Source organism: Tachypleus tridentatus, chromosome 9 (genome assembly GCF_004210375.1).
Source record: "Tachypleus tridentatus isolate NWPU-2018 chromosome 9, ASM421037v1, whole genome shotgun sequence".
Classification (NCBI taxonomy): Eukaryota; Metazoa; Arthropoda; class Merostomata; order Xiphosura; family Limulidae; genus Tachypleus; species Tachypleus tridentatus.
Genome location: NC_134833.1, coordinates 93,906,546 through 93,927,062, shown reverse-complemented (window position 1 = coordinate 93,927,062; position 20,517 = coordinate 93,906,546). Strand labels below are relative to the sequence as shown.

Genomic DNA, 20,517 nt, shown 5'->3' with positions numbered 1-20,517 from the left:
ATGTTGAGCACAAAGCTACACAAAAAACTATCTGTGCTCTGCCCACCACGAGTATCGAAACTCGGTTTCTAGCAGTATACATCCGCAGACATACCCCTGTGCCACTGGGTGGCAGATGATAATTGAACCTTTCTATTGTTTCCTCAAAGAAATGATTAAAGAAGTTGAAAATTCAATATTCAAAGAAACTAATTTTTACACTAATGTTTTTGTTCCATTAAATTCATAAAATTATAACAAAATTATATAATTAAATTAAAGACAACTCCAGAAAACAATTTTATTATTATATGGCATACAATTAACTATTATTGGTTCACACTTAGAATCTCAGTTTTCATTCTAAAGATAAACCTGTAGTCATACATAATCAGGAACTGTTTCTACTGGATTTTTAGTCAGAATAACTTCTTAAAAGCTGCTTTTGACCACAAAATTATATAAATCCTGTACATGTGTCTACTCGTAGCGTAAATCTGGCGATATTATGTCACTACACAGATTACCACTATGTTTCTGTAAATTGTTAACCACACACGAAAAGAAAAGATACAGAGATATGCCTGAATATCTATAAATTTGTCAGGGAGTATTACTAAAGATAATTTAGATGTATACACATTTCTCATCATTCGGAAGAGAGAATTATAATAAACAAAACGACACTAAATAAAACATAAAACCAGAAAAACGAACGATCGATAAGTAACATGAAAATTTTCCATTTTATACGATCTTTGTCGCGTGTCGACATGTCTGTGTCTACTAGCGCGTGGGAAGATGTTTCTTGAACATCTGTATTACTTTCCATGACCAGAAATCTTTCTTCTGCTTCCTTAGTCGTACTATAGGTTGAAAGGCTGAGAAATTGAATTAACCATTCAGGAAGGTCGTTCAGTTGCTCAAGAATCAGCGGGTATGAAACATTCAGTTTTCTGATTGCTAATGCTATGACCGTATGAATAACTGACAAAAGCGTCACCAACAGGACTGCACTTACAAAATCAACTGCAAATTGAATAGAAAATAATCATTAGTTCAAATATAACGTAAAAAAATAAAATTAAAAACTTTAAATTTAATCTACGGCATAAAAACATTACATTATTTTCACCCTAAATAATTTAAAGGTGTAAGCAAATAACGGTACAAAAATTATATTTTATTTTCTGTTATTTATTAATGTTCAAAATACTTTTTTATTTCTAATTTCTAAAAATAGCATGATACTTTTCTGTTTTATTAGTTGCATCTTATGTATTAATTTTTTTCTCTTATCTATTTCTTATATTAGTTATACCTGTGAATGTTTTATTATTTATTTATTATTTCGTATATACCTGCATACTGTATCTTTTTCCATGTTAATTATAAGTGACATACTATAAGTTGGTGAGAAAATTTTGGCATGGATTAACTATGAACTCCAGTTTATTTCTTCATTCGGAATAACCTATTGAATTTTTTCTTCGTATATAACATTTTTTATGAATGCATTTTTCTTCCTTTTCTACTTCATCCTTAATAAAAAAAATGTGTGCAAAAAAAATTTGGACAGAGAAATGTAGTTCCAAAGAAAGATAAGTCAAGCAGCTGTTAAATGTAACATAAATTAAAACCTATAAACACCTTATAACATATAAACGTTAAATCCCAGATTTGGACGATCACAGAAATTACCTAACATAGGACGGCTTCTTCCTGTAGAAGGAAGTATGTGTGCTAACGTTAGAAGAACCCCAAGAGATGCAGAAACGCCAGTTACAGCAACTGCTGACCGCACTGATGATGTAGGAGGAATCCAAAAGGTCAGTAAGCTGAGAACTAGGCTAAGTAATAGTGGAGTCAGAACGCACAGTGCTAGCGCTGGAGTGCGTCGCTTGATGAACAAACTTACAACAACGGCATGGTAGCTGGAATCTATATGAAAACACTATAATTAGTTGCTTTTTATATAACAGGTCGTTTAAGTTTTCATGGATCACAATTTGTCAAGTGCAAAACTTTTAACCCTTTAATGACAAGGAATTTTGTATTCTCAGAAATCAGGGAAATTTTAAATTGAAACTTGTGTTCGATCTAAGATTTTTATATTTGAGTCATTTATTGAAAGAAAGACACTGCCTGTATTTTTGTTAAGCCAAAGCTATACAAGAGGCTATCTCTTCTGTCTCAACCACGGGTTCGATACCCTACTTTTAGCGCTACAAGATTTTAGATTTACCGTTTAACAACTGGTGAGGGAAAAAATGGCCTTCCAAATCATATCTCGTTACATTTGTTGTGAAAAGCCAAAATGCGTCCACTTGTTTCTAGGAGGGAAATATTTGTAAGGAAAGGAAGAACAAATTACAGTTCGAATGTTAAAGATAGGACATAACTCTTGTGCACTTGATAAATTTAAAAGACCAAATTTTGTATTTGATAATATAAGCTCTGAAGTTTGAACTACTAACTTTCACTTATTTTGTGTTTATGTTGTTGTTTTTCAGGATAGTAGCGCAACAAAAAATGGTTTTGTTAAAAGATACGTCATGTATTTTATTATTTAATTTTATCTCCCTGATACGGCGGGTGTTGCGCAACATGTCTTGTGTTTCATCCTTCTCATCTCATATTACGGGTGTTACTTCGCATGTCGTACATCTTCATCTTTCTCACCTGATGTAGCAGAGGTTGTAATACATATTACTTCACCTGTCTTAACTAACTACAGGTGTAACGCTATTTTGTTACTTTATCTTTCTTACCTGATACCGTCATAATTAAAATGGTTACTTGTAGTGTGTGTTTTTAATTCGAACCTCGAATTTTGGCGTTGTAAGTTCATAGACTTACGCTGCCCCACTTTGGGACTTTACTTATATATGTACAAATATACATATCATTTTTTTATTATTTTCAACAGAACAAATTTAACTCGAAATGTAAATTTGATGAAGTAATGTAATACATATTTTAAAGCACAATCAATGCCATTTCAAATCATACCGCATCTAGTGCTGATATTTAGCACAAACAAGACAAGTGAGGTTTGTCACTATTCATAACAATTGTTGTGTTTTTATATTTTGCTATTACAGAATTTTAAGCCTTGAAATAAAATAAAATAAAATAAAATAATGCGATGCTTACTTTAATATATATGTATACCTGAGACTGGGAGAAGAGCCCCTGAAATGCACAATTCATTTGATGGCTATGGGGTTTGAATACCCTGTTGTTCGGAGCCTCGCGCATGCTAAGTCTGTCATTTCTTCATTTGTCCATTCCTATCTAGGTTCAGGTATGACCTAGTAATAGTGAATCCATACTGCACTTTTCAGCAATGGATATATTTAAATGTAAGAGAAAAATCCCGCTATTCTGTCTGAAAAAGGTTGGCCCAAGAGTTGGAGATCGGAGCTGTTAAGTAGCTGTTTCTTTTTTCCTTTAGTTTATCACTTCAAACTTTGGGACGATTAAAACCTTCTATAGCTTTTCACGGAAATGTGAAGTAATCAACCAAATTATTCCTAAGCAGATCTTTAGTTCAAAATTAGCAGCAATTGTAACACAGCTTTGAGTATAAATACACTTAATACTTGATTAAGTCAAAATGTTCACATAGATAGAAACCGGATTTAGATATTAGTAATGATGACAGTACAGGTAGCTTATTGTGCAGCTTTGTGCTTTAGAAAAACAACAACAGACAAAAGTTAAATTTTAAAAATAGTTGTAGCCTTAATATAATGTTTTCAATAGCTTAAAAGATACTTGTTGAGTTAGCTTGTACACCTTACAATTTAAGCAGGTGACATATATCTTCTGAGACAGCTTACTTGAAAACATGTAATCTAGATCGCGGTATTCCATAGTTGCTTTCATAAGATTCCAACGATTATTTTTTGAATAGTTTTTTAGACTAATATGGTGTTCCAAACGTGGTAACCAGGGAGCGGGCTCAAAACTCAGCATGTTAGCCTGAAATATAAGAAAAATAGCATGCTTAGAATATGGCTTTTCATATTCCTAAGGCATAAATTTTGTATTTTAAATAAAATGTAGGTTTGCCTGTAAATATAGTATGAATGTATGAATCAGTTTTGCTCATGCAAAACAGTATGAATCTGAAGTTAACTTCGAATGGGTAAATCAGTATGAACCTCATAGATTCATACTAAAGGTCTTCATTTTGAAATGTTCAAAGTCTTTAAAGTGGAATCTAAAAATGAACAAATTACTGAACTTTATTACATCTAAAGATTTTAAACCATTGATAAGTAATGAATACATCTGAAAAAAAAACGTTTTTGAAGTTTAAAAGCTATTGGAACCTAACAATAATTTTTAGATCCTTTTAATGAAAAACATTTCAACTTTGTTGTAAATATTTGTATTTTGTTTTCATGGAATTCCATTTGATTGTAATTTATATCTAAGATTGATATTCACAAACTATCTGAAACATTACAGCCTATTACAATAAAAATATTTTTTCTTCTCTAAATAACACATAATAGTATACCCCCAAACAACAGACCTGTTCACACTTTGACCACGACTCTTGACCTTTAAATGTCGGTAATTATACATGTAAGACATAATTACAATAAGCACTACCACATTGACTGACCTCCTGGTGAATAAATAAAGTTCAATAATATTTTATGATATCACCAACGCAATGCCCTTTTCGATAGTTTGAATGTAATTTTATTGACATTTACACAAAGGGTTATCTTTGAACTAACCAATCATTTAGTTGGATCTTCAAAGCGAATAATAATATTATGATCCAAAACTTACCACAGAGCGCATTTGCCATGAATCGAAACAATAAAAAATAGCATACAAGGACTACATTTCTATACTAATTTTTTTACAAGCAAAATAAGTTTAATTTTCAAATATCAGTCAGTGTTGTCCGTGTATTGTTAATCAAATGGAGTATCAGTCAGTATTGAGCGTGTATTGTTAATCAAATAGAGTATCAGTCAGTATTGTCCGTGTATTGTTAATCAAATAGAGTATCAGTCAGTATTGTCCGTGTATTGTTAATCATATAGAATATCAGTCAGTATTGTCCGTGTATTGTTAATTAAATAGAGTCGCTTGAATGTATTTTAATTACGTTTTGCTGCAAATGATAGCGCCTTTCTCTGGTATTGAGACATTTATTAAAAGGCCCTCTTTGACTCATAACGCTTGATATAAATACACAGTGAGACACTCCAATACAGTTGAAATAGTTTACGTTAAAGCTTAACCCTGTGTAAAGGTAAAGTCCTTGGGTTCTGTTTCACATGAATTCATAACCGGTATTGTTTGGGTTATGTAGTTTTCAAAAATCATAGGCAAATCTGTTTATCCACGGTGGAGTTTATAAGGCTCTCACTCCTATCAGAAGTCTAAAAATTGTGATATTTTTTTTCTCTTCTGTGATATTTAGACTCACACGCTGCTAATCTGTTTTTTTTTTTTCATTTTGATGATTTCTTTGATGTTTACTAATGAGTTTCTCATAATTATTTTGTTTCATTTATTGGTTGTTTCTTTTAAATTAAGTACGAAGCTGAAGAATGTGCTATTTGTGCTGTGCCCACCAAGGGTATCGAAACACGGTTTTACCGATGTGAGTTTACAGACACACTGTTGCACCACTGGGGGGGGGAAGTATTTCGTTTATTATTACTAAGTATACACATCATCTACAGTCGATCCATTGGATATTTTTCTTTATACCGCCTCTAAGACAGGTTTAAGTTAGACGTTTTAATTTTTGCTTGCTTTGTGTGTACTTGCGAATGGAATAGTATTAAAGCTGCTGAAACAGTTTTACTGCTTTTAAATTCTCTTTTCCAGATATTTTCTAATGCTTATGAGGATAACTTGTTGCATATTATTGGCTTAGTTTCTTTAAATATTTTTTCTTGAGATGACAGCTGACAGTTTTATTCAGTTTGCACTTGTCTCGATACCATCAACTAAGATTCACAAACAGATGCTAACTGGTTTTTCTCAAGAGTCGCACCTTAAAAACTAGACAAATATATAAAAAATTATTGTGATTTAACCGTAGTCTTCCTTACTTTTCAGCTATTGACACGAAGAAAGATAACCAGCCAATAACACTCGTTTAATAACTACTTTGTTTGGCTCTTTGAAGCGAAAAACTTGATTAATTATTACTTTTATTGTGCATTCATAACTAGAGGTGCTGAGCTTGTTCAGCGGCACCATGTTTTGAACTCTTCACCCTGTGATCCGCAGCCCGATAAGCTAATCCCTAAATGACGTTGTAGACCACATATGTCTCCAGTAGATATTTTCGTATTACATTCATACGTACATTCACCAGCTTTAGTAGAGTTATTACTTTGTTTGTATTTATTATCTCTCACAACTTCTTCGTCTCCACAAGCACTTCTTTATGGGAACTGTTTTCACTGAGATTATATCTACAGATACGATGGTTTGAGGAGCATGATACCAACTTTATCTATATGCCATAACCTTCTTAGTCGCCATATTTGAGCCAAAACGAGTAAGGATGGGATATTTTGGAATGACCCCTGAGGCAATATTTTCCACTTTTATTAACTAGGCGTAAGTTCATTGACTTTCTTATGGAAAAGTGGCGTCGCATTCATTCTGAAGAATTCCAGATACTGATAGATTCTATATAATACTTGTCACACGTACTGTTCCAACAACCTATTAATGGACTTTACATTATTGTTTAAATTTTTGGGCCACTACTTGTACTTCGAAAAATATTAGAATTTTTGTCCTGTGATCAAGTCATAATTAGATTGTTTACAACGAATGTTATTTATAAGTATTTTTTAATTCTGACTAGAACTAAATCAAAGTGACTCCTATCTCTTTCCTTGGTTGTTTCTTATTGGTCGTAGCACAAAATAGTTTTTTTTTAATTATCATTAAAGAATTATCACTAAATATATTTCCCTCACATGTAATAACATGTATTTTGATTACTTCTTCAAAAGTGTAGGCCATTTACAACCGAATTTGCATCACTAGTATTTTCCAGCTGTTAGGCCAAACGAGGCCGAGTTAAAAAGTGGTTTCTTGTTGTCGTTTTTTGAATTTCGCGCAAAGCTACTAGAGGGCTATCTGCGCCAGCCGTCCCTAATTTAGTAGTGTAAGATTAAAGGGAAGGCAGCTAGTCATCACCACCAACCGCCAACTCTTGAGCTACTCTTTTACCAACGAATAATGGGATTGACCGTCACATTATAACGCCCCTACGGCTGAAAGGGCAAGCATGTTTGGCGCGACCGTGATTCGAACCCGCGACCCAGGTTTCTTGTTACTACTAAGTGTTTTAACAAACCAGAACCTATACAACTTCAAGAGGCTGTTTTAACGGTTTTAATTATCTGTATTATACTGGAGCAGATCTTTTTAATTTCTTATTTAAATAGCTAGTACTTTAGACAGTTTTATCCAAAAGACAAATAACTGAAATTATATATATAGTTATTTTCCATTGCACGGAAACGACAAGAAACGTTTTACGGATGTTGTGTTTATTTTTACTGAATATTTAATTTTTTTAAAAAACAAATCATGTATAAACAATATGTAACCTCTTCAAAATTCTCAACTAATCAGTAGAGGTTTCATTGTACTGAAACACTTCAAATTATTAAGTGCAGGTTTATGGGCTATTTTCCTTAATCCATGTAATTTGTCAACAGAAATAACATCAAAAATATGTCATCTTGCAGTACACACAAAATTGTTAAGTTTGTTTGCAAAAAGACATAAATAATAAATTAATAAACACGTTAAGAAAAATATATAACAAAAAAAGACAATATGCACCATGTTGGACTGAGATCAGTGATTAACTTTATAAACCGACAAGTATCATTCAATATATTTACCATTAATTAATTACACTGTTTTGTTGTTAAAATAACAATCGAGTTTCCTTTACGTACCTTTTAACTTCAATGTATTCGTTGTTGTTAAGACATTGTTGGACTTTTCTTTCTTAGTACAGCGGTATGTCTTTAGATTTACAACGCTAATATCAGGGGTTCGATTCCCCTCGATGGGCTCAGTAGATAGCCCGATGTGGCTTTGCGATAAGAAAACAAACACACACTTTCTCTTGATATTAAATTTTGTTTTAACAATTATTTTCGTTCAGTATTTTTTAAGGTTTGTTTTTCTTCACTAAAGTTACCTACGAAGTTTTTATGAACCTGCTTTTCGTTTGGTAGAAAGATTGTTCATTAAGTTGTTCCTGTGTTTTTGGAGAGTTGAATGTTTCTGACGACTCTTCTTTGTCCTGAGATAAGCTAGACTTGGATATATTGAACAATAGTTTAAATGTACTCAGTCAAACACTGACCTGAACCCTTCATATAACAAATACTTGATAAAATTAATTAAAATACTGTGTGTGTGTGCTTTCATATAGCAAAGCCCCATCTGGTTATTTGCTGAATCTACCGAGGGGAATCGAACCCATTGATATTAGAGTTGTAAATCCGTAGGATTATCGCTGTACCAATGGGGGAGTACAAATTATTTTTAAAAGAAAAACTATCGCTTTTAAACTTTGTAATGTTTTGCATAGAAACTAACCTAAAACACTAAAAGTCAATAAAAAACCCAATTACTTTATGTCCAATTATGTTTCCTTATGAAACTTTAAACTACAACCTTAATAAATATTTAACTGGATTTTAGGACTTTATATTTCCAAAATATGCATTCAATTTAAACAAACACTTCACACCTCCTACAACACTTATACAGACAGTAACGTCATTATGCCTAGCTTTGATGTCATAGACTTATTTCCTCAAACCCTCTGTCACGAAGCAATACAACTTACTCCAGAAATTATTTCACAGGATCCTCAAAAACAAATCGACATAAAAGAAGAACATCTAATTAAGCTGTTATAATTAGCCAGATTTATTTGCTTTCAATAAAAATTTCGTAATTCTTTAATGTACATGGATTCGCTACGGAAAATCCATCATCAGGTATTTTGGGCACTCTTTTCTTACATCATATAGAACAGTATGCCATAGACACTTCTACATACAAACCTACATTATGGCTTAGATATGTAGATGACACTTCTCGACAAATAAAATTTCTCCAACACATAAACAACCTACATAAAACATGCATTTTACAGTGGAAAATAAAAACATTTACACGATAAATGTTTTAAAGGTTAACATCACAAGAATCTCCCAAGATTTCACCACTAAAATTCATGGAAAAAATGCATAGAGCGAAAAATACATAAACTGGTTTTCTAATCATATAATCCACTAGAAGTTAGGCACTCTCAAAAGCTTCCTAAATTTTTTTTTGGAATTTCGCACAAAGCTACTTGGGAGCTATCTGTGCTAGCCGTCCCTAATTTAGCAGTGTAAGACTAGAGGGAAGGCAGCTAGTCATCACCACCCACCGCCAACTCTTGGGCTACTCTTTTACCAACGAAAAGTGGGATTGACCATCACATTATAACGCCCCCACGGCTGAGAGGGCGAGCATGTTTGGCGCGACTCGGGCGCGAACCCGCGACCCTCAGATTACGAAGCGCATGCCTTAACGCGCTTGGCCATGCCAGGCCTCTTCCTAACTAGATTGTACACTATATGTACCACAGAAAACATCGACTGAAAGGTTATGTATTTAACTGAATATTTCACTAACGTTAACCATTTTCCTACTAAAGCAGTTATATAAATTTTCAATACATTAAAGAAACACAGACAATACACGTTTAACAAACAAACAGACTCAAACACTCTACAAAACAAAGAAAACACTAATTACTTTCACCATTACATATTTAGAAAATATTAACTTACCTATATCAAAAATGTCATAAAGGTTAGCACATAAATATAACCTTAACATAAAACTTGGGTTCATTTTCACCCTGCCCCCAATGGCTCAGCGGTATGTCTACGGACTTACAATGCTAAAAACCGGATTTCGTAACCCGTGGTGGGCAGAGCACAGATAGCCCATTGTGTAGATTTGTGCTTAATTCAAAACAACAACAACAACATTTTCATCCCTGGAATAAAGAAGTAAGCACTTGTTAAAAATTGTATAACGAACCCATCTCACCAAGAAGCATTTACAAAATACAGTATAATTGTTATCCAGCCTTTAATACAGGTGAAACAGGATGTAACTTGAATATCATGTTAAGAAAAAGACACCAAAAACCACCTTCCCAAGACCATGAGCAAATGAGTGAAAATAAACAGATTTTCTGAACAGAACGCCAGAGTACTAAAACATTAGTCGGACACTAATAGAAGATATAATCAGAGATGATTTATAATGAAATAAAAAAAAACCTCACAATTAATAAATAAATACCCAGGAACATCTCTATATATCTTTGATCATTACTTCCCCACACATTCCTAGGCTTATGCAAATATTTTGCATAAATATTCGATAGTTCTCTTATATTTATTCATCTTTGGATCGTTATTGTTTAGCCATACATAAATAATCTGTAAAACTCGTGCGGGTCGATATTTACATAAGTAAGTAAATACAGTCAATTCTAGAATTTAAATACACTAATAGATTTTGAATATTAATTTAAATACTAAAACGTTATTTGCTGTAAAAAACAACTTGTGTACTTGATAACGATTGCATCAATGACCTAAAAATCTAATGTTACTTACTATACAAGCTGTAAATTTTTATTTTAAAAAATATTACCTCTAGTTCCGAAGAGCCGAAAATAATATCACAGTTCTGCTGATCAAACGGGAAGTATCGAAGATCCGGAACGCATACCGAATATATATTTTCAAGGAAAGGACTAGCTAAAGTCCCACCAGAGGACAGTATAGTTGGATTGTTTGCGCCAATCTCTTCCATCTTTCCACTGTAAGCAGATAATTAAATTTATACCATTAATAAAAAGCATGCGTGTCAAAGTCTCTGTAACGAGATATTATTTCTCAGTGGAGAACCGAATATACAACATATTTTTGAAATCAAACCAACTCATTCAGAATTATTCTATTTTGGGAAATAAACAAAATAGTATCTGAATCGTTTGTCTTTTGTTGTTTTTTTTTGAGAAAACACGCGTTTATCTCCGATAAATATGAGGATTCCAAACAAATCAATATGGATTTTATTTCTTATTCTACAAAAAAAAGTTTTAAAAAACACAAACTTAGAACACTTACTTTTATTAAGATGTTGTTTGCAATTAGTGTAATATTCATATTTATGTCTGGTTATTCTATCTATTTTTCTATCTGTCTGTATAAATCCTATTATTTATAGTGTTATAAAATGCATTTTTAATACTTTCGGGTAAAGTTAGACTTTTGAAAGTCAGATGTCGCTCTTGTCTTAAATTTTCTAAGTGGTCGAATCATTTAAAATATTTCTGGAACCACAATCGAAAAAAAAATCAATGTAATTAAAGGTATTCAAATGGTGAGTTGGCACATTATAGTTATTATAGATACTTGTTTCCTGGTACATTAATATATAACTTAAGTAACTTAGTAATTCTAGTCAGTTTGTTACACCAGTTTGCATCCACTATTGTAAATGTTACTTTTAAATTAGCTTTTTTTTTTTTACTTTCTTTCAATCACAACTTCCAAATGATATTATAAATATTTACCGATTAAGAACAGAGAAGTGTGGTTTCCATATCTTCTCGCTAGGGACACGAATATACCAAATACCGCTTGCTTCCTTGGTGCTCCAATACAATCGTTTATCCGTCCAGTACTGTTGATGTGTAGATGATTTTTACTCATGTATAATGCTCTATATACTGAATAAGATATTGTACACGCGAATTATGACTTAACTCTAAAGCAGAGCGATGAGAAATTGTTTACAGTAATAAGTTAATATGAACTTCCAATCAGAGAAGGCTACCCACATAAATAGAATACAAACAAAAATTAGCATAGTAATGAGCATGACTAATTAAATATACTGTTCTTAGGTTCTTATATTTAAATATTAGTTTGTTTTGTTTTGAATTCCGCTCAAAGCTACACGAGGGCTATCTGTTCTAGCCGTCCCTAATTTAGCAGTGAAAGTCTAGAGGGAAGACAGCTAGTCATCACCACCCACCGCCAACTCTTGGGCTACTCTTTTACCAACGAATAGTGAGATTGACCGTCACATTATAACGCCCCCACGGCTGAAAGGGCGAACATGTTTAGTGTGACGGGGATTTGAACACGCGATTCAAATCGCGAGTTACGATTAGGTTACGAGTCAGGTGCCTCAACCAAAATGCACGGTTTAGTCAACTTGTTTGTTAATGCCAGCGAGTTAGTTCAGTGCTGTGAAATTCCGTTTCGATGAAACAGAACAGATATGAAACTGGACAAGTGAAAGTTCTATTTTACAGTTAATTTACTGGTTAACTGATGTGAAATGATATATTTAGGGTATGTTAGCAGTGGAACTTGAAGTCGAAAATAAAAAACGATTTTTGCTATCGTTAAACGAAAAGAGTTTCTAATTCTTTATTTTCTCTAATAATCCTAAAGAATCCGTCCAACAATGAAAAACATCATTGTAACAACTTGCTATTGGATTTAGATGTAATCGTGTAGTTTGTTTCTTAATTTTGTTTGTAGAATTTTCCCGTATAGCTACTCAAACAGATTGTGTGCCTAGCCGTACGTAATTCCAAACCAATAGAACAGAGAGAGAAGGTAACTAGGTAACAGCAAGTATCGCCAAATCTTGAAAACACTCTCGTCCTACCAAATAATGGGATTTGACAGTCACTATTATGACACACACATGCCCAAAAAGAAAGAATCACGTGCTTGCGGCAACAGGAAGCAAATCATAATCACCGGCCATGTTCGATAACCAGTAACTCACGTTTGACTCATTGCAGTTTGTAAGTCATTTTAAACTGTGCAGCCATGGGTGAAACATTTTGCACATTAAACCACAAAAATAGCAAAACACGTTAAATCATTCCTTGAAATTAAATATTATTGTTTAAAAACCTTTTTATATTAAACTTGGGAAGCTCAGTAAATACCAACACGTCTAAGTATTTTACTAGCAAAATGGATATTATAGGATACTCCAGACTTTTCATTAGCTAAATCACAGTTTCTTATAATTTATCATTTTAAGGATTTAACAGTTTTTAACAGAAAAGAAAACTATTATTTTAACATTTTTTATTTGCAGCCACCCCAATCACTCAACGGTATGTCTGAAGACATATAACAAAAGAAAGCACGTTGCAATATTCTTTATGGGCACGGTATAGACAGCCCACTGTGTGACTTTGTGGTTGAAAACAAACAAATTATATTTACAATATATCAAAGAATCCGATAAAGTTTCTATATTTATATATAATATTTGAAACATAGTATGAATGTGGTTATCAAAAGCTGATAGGTTCGAAAATAAGTTTGTATATTAGTTTTGGGATTTCCTTATTTTCTCATCCAGAACTCACCATAATAGGTACTGCTACTGTTTTAAGAATCCCAGCTTTCTCTTCCTAGACAAAAACAATAAATGATTATCAGCCGTTATTTCAATTAATTAGTTAATTATATTGTCACAATTCAACCATACATAGATGAAATTTTCTTATAATAATACTAACAAGATGAGAAAATGTCATGAACATAGTAATACACATACACTGACTTTTTTATTTAAAGAACAGTTCTTTTATTCGTCTGTGTGCCAAATTGACTGATGAATTGATGTGTAATTTGTTTACTTGAATTTTATCAGTGCTAATATATGTAATTATATCTTTGTGAGCTTGCAACAAATGAATAAATGAAAATATCTTTATCATTTTCAAAAAGGCATTTTAGTTGTTGCATGACCAGCATGAGTGTGTACTTTGAACGTCTTTTCAAAAACATTTGTTATCAGCGTCTATAAAGAATAACAATCAAGATGAAACATGTCTGTAACCAAACAAGTTGTGGCTGAAAACGCTAACTAGACAGAGCTGTAAAACAGTTGACTGTGCTCCAACTGTTTGGTAACTTTATCGTTAATATAGCTTGGCCATACTGAACATGAATCATGTAAAAACATTATAACATACAGCAAAATCAAACTTTCGGTTTCACTTAAACCATCATCAGGCAACGAACAGATAATAGCTTTAGAATAAAAAGGTAAATGTAAACCAAATAGGGTCATATTTACTTCTAAAGCTATGACCTGATCGTTTCTTGATGGTGGTTTGAGTAAAAGCGACATGCTACTTACGCAGTGTTATGAGCAGAATAGAAATGTTTGACATTGTGAAGAGGAACAGTTTTGTTGAACTTCTAAGAAAGGTCTAAAGATGTGTGGTTTTCATTTCAGAATACTTTAATTGTATGCAAATTTATTTATAGCATTCAAGTTATTATGATAATTTTTCTATCTATTTTAGTGTCTAATGGTTTATAATTTATGAGTAATTATGTATGTAATCTCAACAATTATATTATCCATCTTAAGACTAAGTTTTCCAAAATACCTTTTAATTAATTCATGTTATTTAGGACAGATATACTGGAGATGTGTTAAGAAATTTATTCAGAATTACAGAAACCTAGACTGCATATTAATTTTTAATAAATGTTTACAATACCCTTTTGACTCTAAAGTTTGTAAAGTTTAAACTAGCTAACTGCGACTTAAGACCTGTTGAATGTTATAGGTTCCACAAAACAAGATTGCATAAGAAATGGGCGAATGTTGTAGAAAATTTGTAAAAAGAGGTCCTAAATTTAGATCTTATAACTTTACATAATGAGACTGAACGTCATAAAAATAAGATTTTCAATGAAATAAGGTTAAAACAAATAACAAGTTATATAAATTAAAGCGTAGGAAGTTCAGTGTGTTTACTTTTAAGAACACCTTACACAGATTATTTACAATTTATCAGATTATCAGTTAATTCAAGCGAAAGAAAATTATCACGAGACTTAAAGTTTTGAATTATTCGTAAAAAATTAGGTTTTGTGATTTTTTATTACTTTTGAGCACTTATTTCACAAATTAAAACGTATAGCAATATCCGAAAAATATCTGATACATTAATTATGAAATTTAAGGTTTAACGCTTTCAGACTATTACAGTTTTAACCCGAAGAAAGTTAAAAAGATTAACTAAAAAGAATTTTTGAATGTGAAACATCTCAGTTCATTGAACAATTTAGTAATTCTTAAACCGAATAAAGATGATATTGTAGTCACTTTTAATATAAAATATTATGTAGATAAAGATTTAACTAAATAACACTAAATTTAAGATGTTTACAGATTTGTTTGTTAAAACTTTGAAAAGTAAGATTGATTCGGAAGTTATCTATAACACAATTTGACCCAAAATTCATAAATTAAATTGTCCTATTAGACCAGTTATGTTAAATATAGGTACCCTAGCGGATTTGTTTGTGCGTTACTTTGGATGTGTTTGTTTTGAATTTCGCGCAAAGCTGCACGAGGGTTATCTGCTCTATCCCTCCCATATTTAGCAATGTAAGACTAGAAGGAAGGCAGCTAGTCATCACCACTCACCGTCAACTGTTGGGCTACTCTTTTACCAACAAATAGTGGGACTGAACGTCACTTTATAGCGCCCCCACGAAGATTCAAACCCTCGACTCGAGTCGAGTGCCTTAACTTTCTGGCCATACCGGGCCTACTTTGAATTTTATGTAACTAATGAATTTAATCAGTTTTGGGTAACAAATAGTTATTAGTTGTTGTTGTTTTCAATGATATATATCAACTTGTTTTTGGCGATCCTCTATGTGTTACTAGTCTAGACACCTTGTCTTTTATTTAAATTTAAAAAGTGGTGGTCAGAAAATTGTCTCAAATGACCTAAAAACTTTGTACTACAAAAGAACAAATAAGGTATTTGGAATTCTTAACTTATTTGAAGATTTAACAAAATGTTAATGTTTACCTTTTTGTAGATGCCTAAATATTTGGAGTATTAACTGATTTTAAAATGATGTACATTTTTCTGAGGAGACTTTGCTCCTGAGCCTCCTCAGAAAAAGAACGTTTTTTCTTAGGAATGTCATGAGATCTGACATTTTTTTACTTAGTATTTGGCATTTCAAATAACCAAACACGTAATTTAATTATAATGACTTTATGTAAGATATCTGTAGTCAATAAGTTAACAGTATGATCACAAAGTCAACTTGGTTAATCAACAGTATGGACATTTCTATTAGGTGTTTGTTTAGAATTAACAATTATTGAGAATATAACTAATTCGTGCTAAATTTTTGTTAAAATTATATCTGAGAAGTTAAGCCCCACCATCTCCATTTTTAGCACAACTTTGGAAGTTACGAATTTATTTTTTAATTTCATTTATATATTATCATATATATATATATACCTTTTGATAAGTAATTATTTCGCTTACTTTAGCCTTGAGGCTTAATTGTTTTCATATATACAGTGTTTTATAGCAAATAAACTACCTTTGATTGTTTTTTTTTAATTAATAAATTATCATTCCAGTTATCTTTAATGTCAAAGTAGTGCAAACAAATTCACAAACAAAATAAAGTATCGAGTTCGTCTTATGTTGTTAATGTTCACTGATATTAAATTGCTTAGTGAATAATAATATTCTGTTAAAATTTTTTACACTATTAGCATCGTCTCTTCTAAATTACTATCTCATTTTTATAACTCTTAGGATGTTTATCACAAATAAAGTATTTTAACTTTTACATGTTTGATCACTGTATTGTGGTCCAGCATGGACAGGTGGGTTAAGGCGTTCGACTCGTAATCTGAGGGTCGAATCCCAGTCGCACTAAACATTAAACATACTCGCCTTTTCAGCCGTGGGAGCGTTATAATGTGACGGTCATTCCCACTTTTAGGGACGGCAAGCGCATTTAGCCCTCGAGTAGCTTTGCGCGAAATTAAAAACGAACACGAAGTAATTCTTCCATGACCTAATTCTCACGTACACATTTCTGTTTGTATTCTAGTTACAATTCTTAACAATAATACTTGCTAACCAGGTCTAACACGAACAAAAGCGAAAATAAGAACGATATTTTCTGTGTGGTGTTGTACGTTCCTGGCGGAGCAATATTTTTGTCTGTCTTCTTGAGAATCTGGCTTATGAGTTCACTTTCAGTAATTTGGTTTTCTCCCTCTGTTCTTTCTGTAGTAAATAACTACGTTTATAACAGGCATAATGATAGTGTAAAAATAAAACGTAACAATGAAATCAAATACGCATCTCGAAAATAAATATTTCTTGCCTAACTTTGTAACCATGCTTTAATAAACTTATAAAACATGAGGCATTAAACATGTAAAGTAAATAGGAAAATACCAAGTAAATACCAAGTAAATAGAAACAATTTATTGAAAACAAATTTAGGGTTCAACATTATTTATTTTAATTTAGAAGTTTTTTTTGTAACATATGAGATATTAATCAAAGAATAAAACAGTTTAATCGATGCTTAAAGAGCAGCAACAAATGACTTGTAAACAGCATGAATATTAGAAGAGTGCTATACTAGAGCTGTAAACATTATGCAGACTAGAACTGTTAACATTATGCATACTAGAGCTGTTAACATTATGCAGACTAGAACTGTTAACATTATCCATACTAGAGCTGTTAACATTATGCAGACTAGAACTGTAAACAGCCACTATCGGTGGTTAATAGTCAATTAAAAATAATATATGACTCAAGAGATACTGTAAGTCGCCTTCGAGTGGCTCAGCGGTAATTCTGAAAGATTATAAAGCTAAAAAAACCTAGTTTCGGTACCCGTGGTAGGCACAACACAGATATCCCATTGTGTAGCTTTGCGGTTAACAACAAACAGGTAAACAAAAAAATAGCTAACAGTCCATTTTATATTTTAGAGTTGAATACGTTATATTAAAACAATTTTTAATTTGAAAGCAACATTCACAGCCTGTGTAAACATTCAATGACAGGGAATGTATCAAACTACATTTAGATTTTGTGTGACGTTACATAAGTATTATGGAACCAAAATATTTATGCATTTAAATAATATGTATTTAGATAAAGGATTGCTAAGGGACATCCCTTGGCCTTAATGGTATCAGAAAACTCAGGAATGTGAATTTATCTTGGGCATCAGAACCATCCAGAAAGAGGCATGACACATGTCATACCCAAGCTGTGATAAACTAACAATGACATGTGAGAGTTCATAAATATGGTACGTGGGTAGCAATATGCAATATATGCAAGCAGAATCTCATTCTGGATAAGCAATACAAGCTGCTCCCAGATCATATTCGTTCAATAGTCGCATAACAAAAGATGCTGAAGAGTGAAATGGGTATACATGCTATGTCGATCGAATCGCTGAATGCATCACCTATGGATTACTCTTTGTCTGGACGAATCAAAAGACACCTGGATAATGTCATACTAGTATACTAGGCATAATATAGAATGTATGCAAGGAGCAATTATGTGCTTTAACTAATACATCCTTATGACGAAACCTTTTGCAAATAAAATTACGATGCAGGATTATTGTAAAAATGCTTGGCCTTCCGACAGAACATGGCTGGACTTGGTGGTATTAACTTTAACGACATTGTGAGGCTGCAAAATCGTTTTAAAATGAATTACTTAACATCTATAAACATGATGCTACACAAGGGCTAGGAGTCTGTATAAGGTTTAAGATTAAAAAGAACATTGAAATGATTTTCTTTACGGCTAAGATTAACATTGGTTCAGTATAATATTTTAATGTAGACTGAAGGCCAATGCTGCACAAGGGTGATTATCCAGTATTCAGATATGTAATACGTTAAAGACTGATGCTTAATACTCAGGCAAACAAAACCTGATATTCCTCAAGATTGATTCTACTCGTTGTATTAATATTCCCTACAAAATGGGAAAAAATGATACTTTATGTATTTGAAGTATTTGTTATTAAAGTATTTGATTCTACTCGTTGTGTTAATATTCCATACAAAATGGGAAAAATGATGCTTTATATATTTGAAGTATTTGTTATTGCTATAATAATTATTATATATAAAAAGCACCTAAGGTTATGACAAGGAAGTTTTAACATTAAAACAATTAAAACAACACAATATTAATATAAACCTTTACTATATCACCAATAGCAATACGATATCATCAAAAACAACAAGACGGAAAAGTAATATTCATATTAAGGTTTAAATCAGAGCAATAAGAACGATGCAACATTAATTCAATGTTTTGATTAGTACAAAGAAACAATACAATATATTTGGCTTCAACAATGTAAACAGTACATTATTAATAGAAAATATTGACTGACACATGAATATTAAAACAATAAGAGAACAATATTTAAGTTACACTAATACAATTTTTACACTGAAACAACGAAAGGTAATATGATATTAATGTCATTTATTTATTTAAAGGAACAACAACATTACTACATGAATATAATATTCTGAATAGCAAAAATAATTCAATACTGATATTAAATTAGGGTTACAACAACAAAATGAATGAAGTTTTAATGAAAAGAAGTGTTTCATTTGTTGATTAAAAAACATCTGATTTTTTTTGGCTTTTCCAACACGTTTAACAAGATAAGACGAAAGTACATAATACCATGAACGAAAAAAGTGGTTAAACAAATCTACCTATTAGGAATAATAATATTTTTAGAAAATATATTCATTCCATAGCCATACGTCATTGTAATACTTGTAAAACACATTATTTAAAAAACAACAACAACATAAGTAATGATTAGTATTACAGGAAAAACAAACCTGTAAAACAAATAGTGTGGAAACCAACAGATAAGATGAAAACGAATAACACGACAGGTCCGTTTTTAAACATATCAGTATATGTTATCAAATACTGTCAAAGCCAAGTCAGTGTCAATAAATAAGGCTGATTTTGTCTTCTCTTTTCTCAAAGAATGTCGCCTACGGATTATGATCAAAACGTGCACAAATATTTCAAAATCAATAAAACTATTTAGCGAGCTGTATATATCATTAAATGTATATAAATAGTCACTGAGCAAGAAACCATCCTCTTGTTAGAAATGCAGAAAAGAACTAAAATAACCGAGTATATCATAAAAGAAAATCTTTTATGTTGACTCCTGATGGCTATCTCAGACTGACCTTTTCATGAACTGTTGGTGGGTGGATGTTCTCTGGAACAAGAGTACTGCTGGTACTGAAGGTTAAATTTCAAAAGCCACCTCCTCCATCACAACCTGCTAATACATTAATCTTGGTCTATTTTCTACGGTCAACATAATTAATATTACGGTAGCGAAAACTCTCATAAAATTACATAGGTCTATGAATTTAAACTTCACACAAGTTATTTCAGTTTTAGTAATACATTTTCTATATTTCCGCAACACACATTTCGAAAATAATATTTTTTTCTATCACGTAAGGATTTTTTATAAATTGGAAATTTAAAAAACT

The 20,517-nt window shown here is 31.9% G+C and overlaps 1 protein-coding gene across 1 annotated transcript; it reads right to left on the bottom strand.

Annotated features, from left to right (window-relative positions):
* Nucleotides 1–263: 263 nt before the first annotated feature.
* LOC143225786 (neuronal acetylcholine receptor subunit alpha-5-like) lies at nucleotides 264–20,199 on the bottom strand. Its single transcript, XM_076455780.1, has 8 exons — nucleotides 19,837–20,199; nucleotides 17,058–17,206; nucleotides 13,496–13,540; nucleotides 11,666–11,775; nucleotides 10,738–10,906; nucleotides 3,825–3,966; nucleotides 1,681–1,920; nucleotides 264–1,008 (listed from the first exon to the last, which is right to left on the bottom strand). Exons 1-8 carry the CDS (start codon nucleotides 19,907–19,909, stop codon nucleotides 629–631), a joined length of 1,308 nt encoding a protein of 435 aa, XP_076311895.1. The 5' UTR covers nucleotides 19,910–20,199; the 3' UTR covers nucleotides 264–628.
* Between the last annotated feature and the right edge of the window lie 318 nt (nucleotides 20,200–20,517).

Bases quoted from the DNA above. Each gene is read 5' to 3' on its own strand.
- LOC143225786 (XM_076455780.1), bottom strand. From the start codon at position 19,909: ATGTTTAAAAACGGACCTGTCGTGTTATTCGTTTTCATCTTATCTGTT. The intron at 13,541-17,057 runs GTTAGCAAGTAT...GTTTTTGTCTAG, and splicing joins TTTTGTTCGTGTTAGACCTG to GAAGAGAAAGCTGGGATTCT. The intron at 1,009-1,680 runs GTAATTTCTGTG...TTCAATTTGCAG, and splicing joins AAGAAGCCGTCCTATGTTAG to TTGATTTTGTAAGTGCAGTC.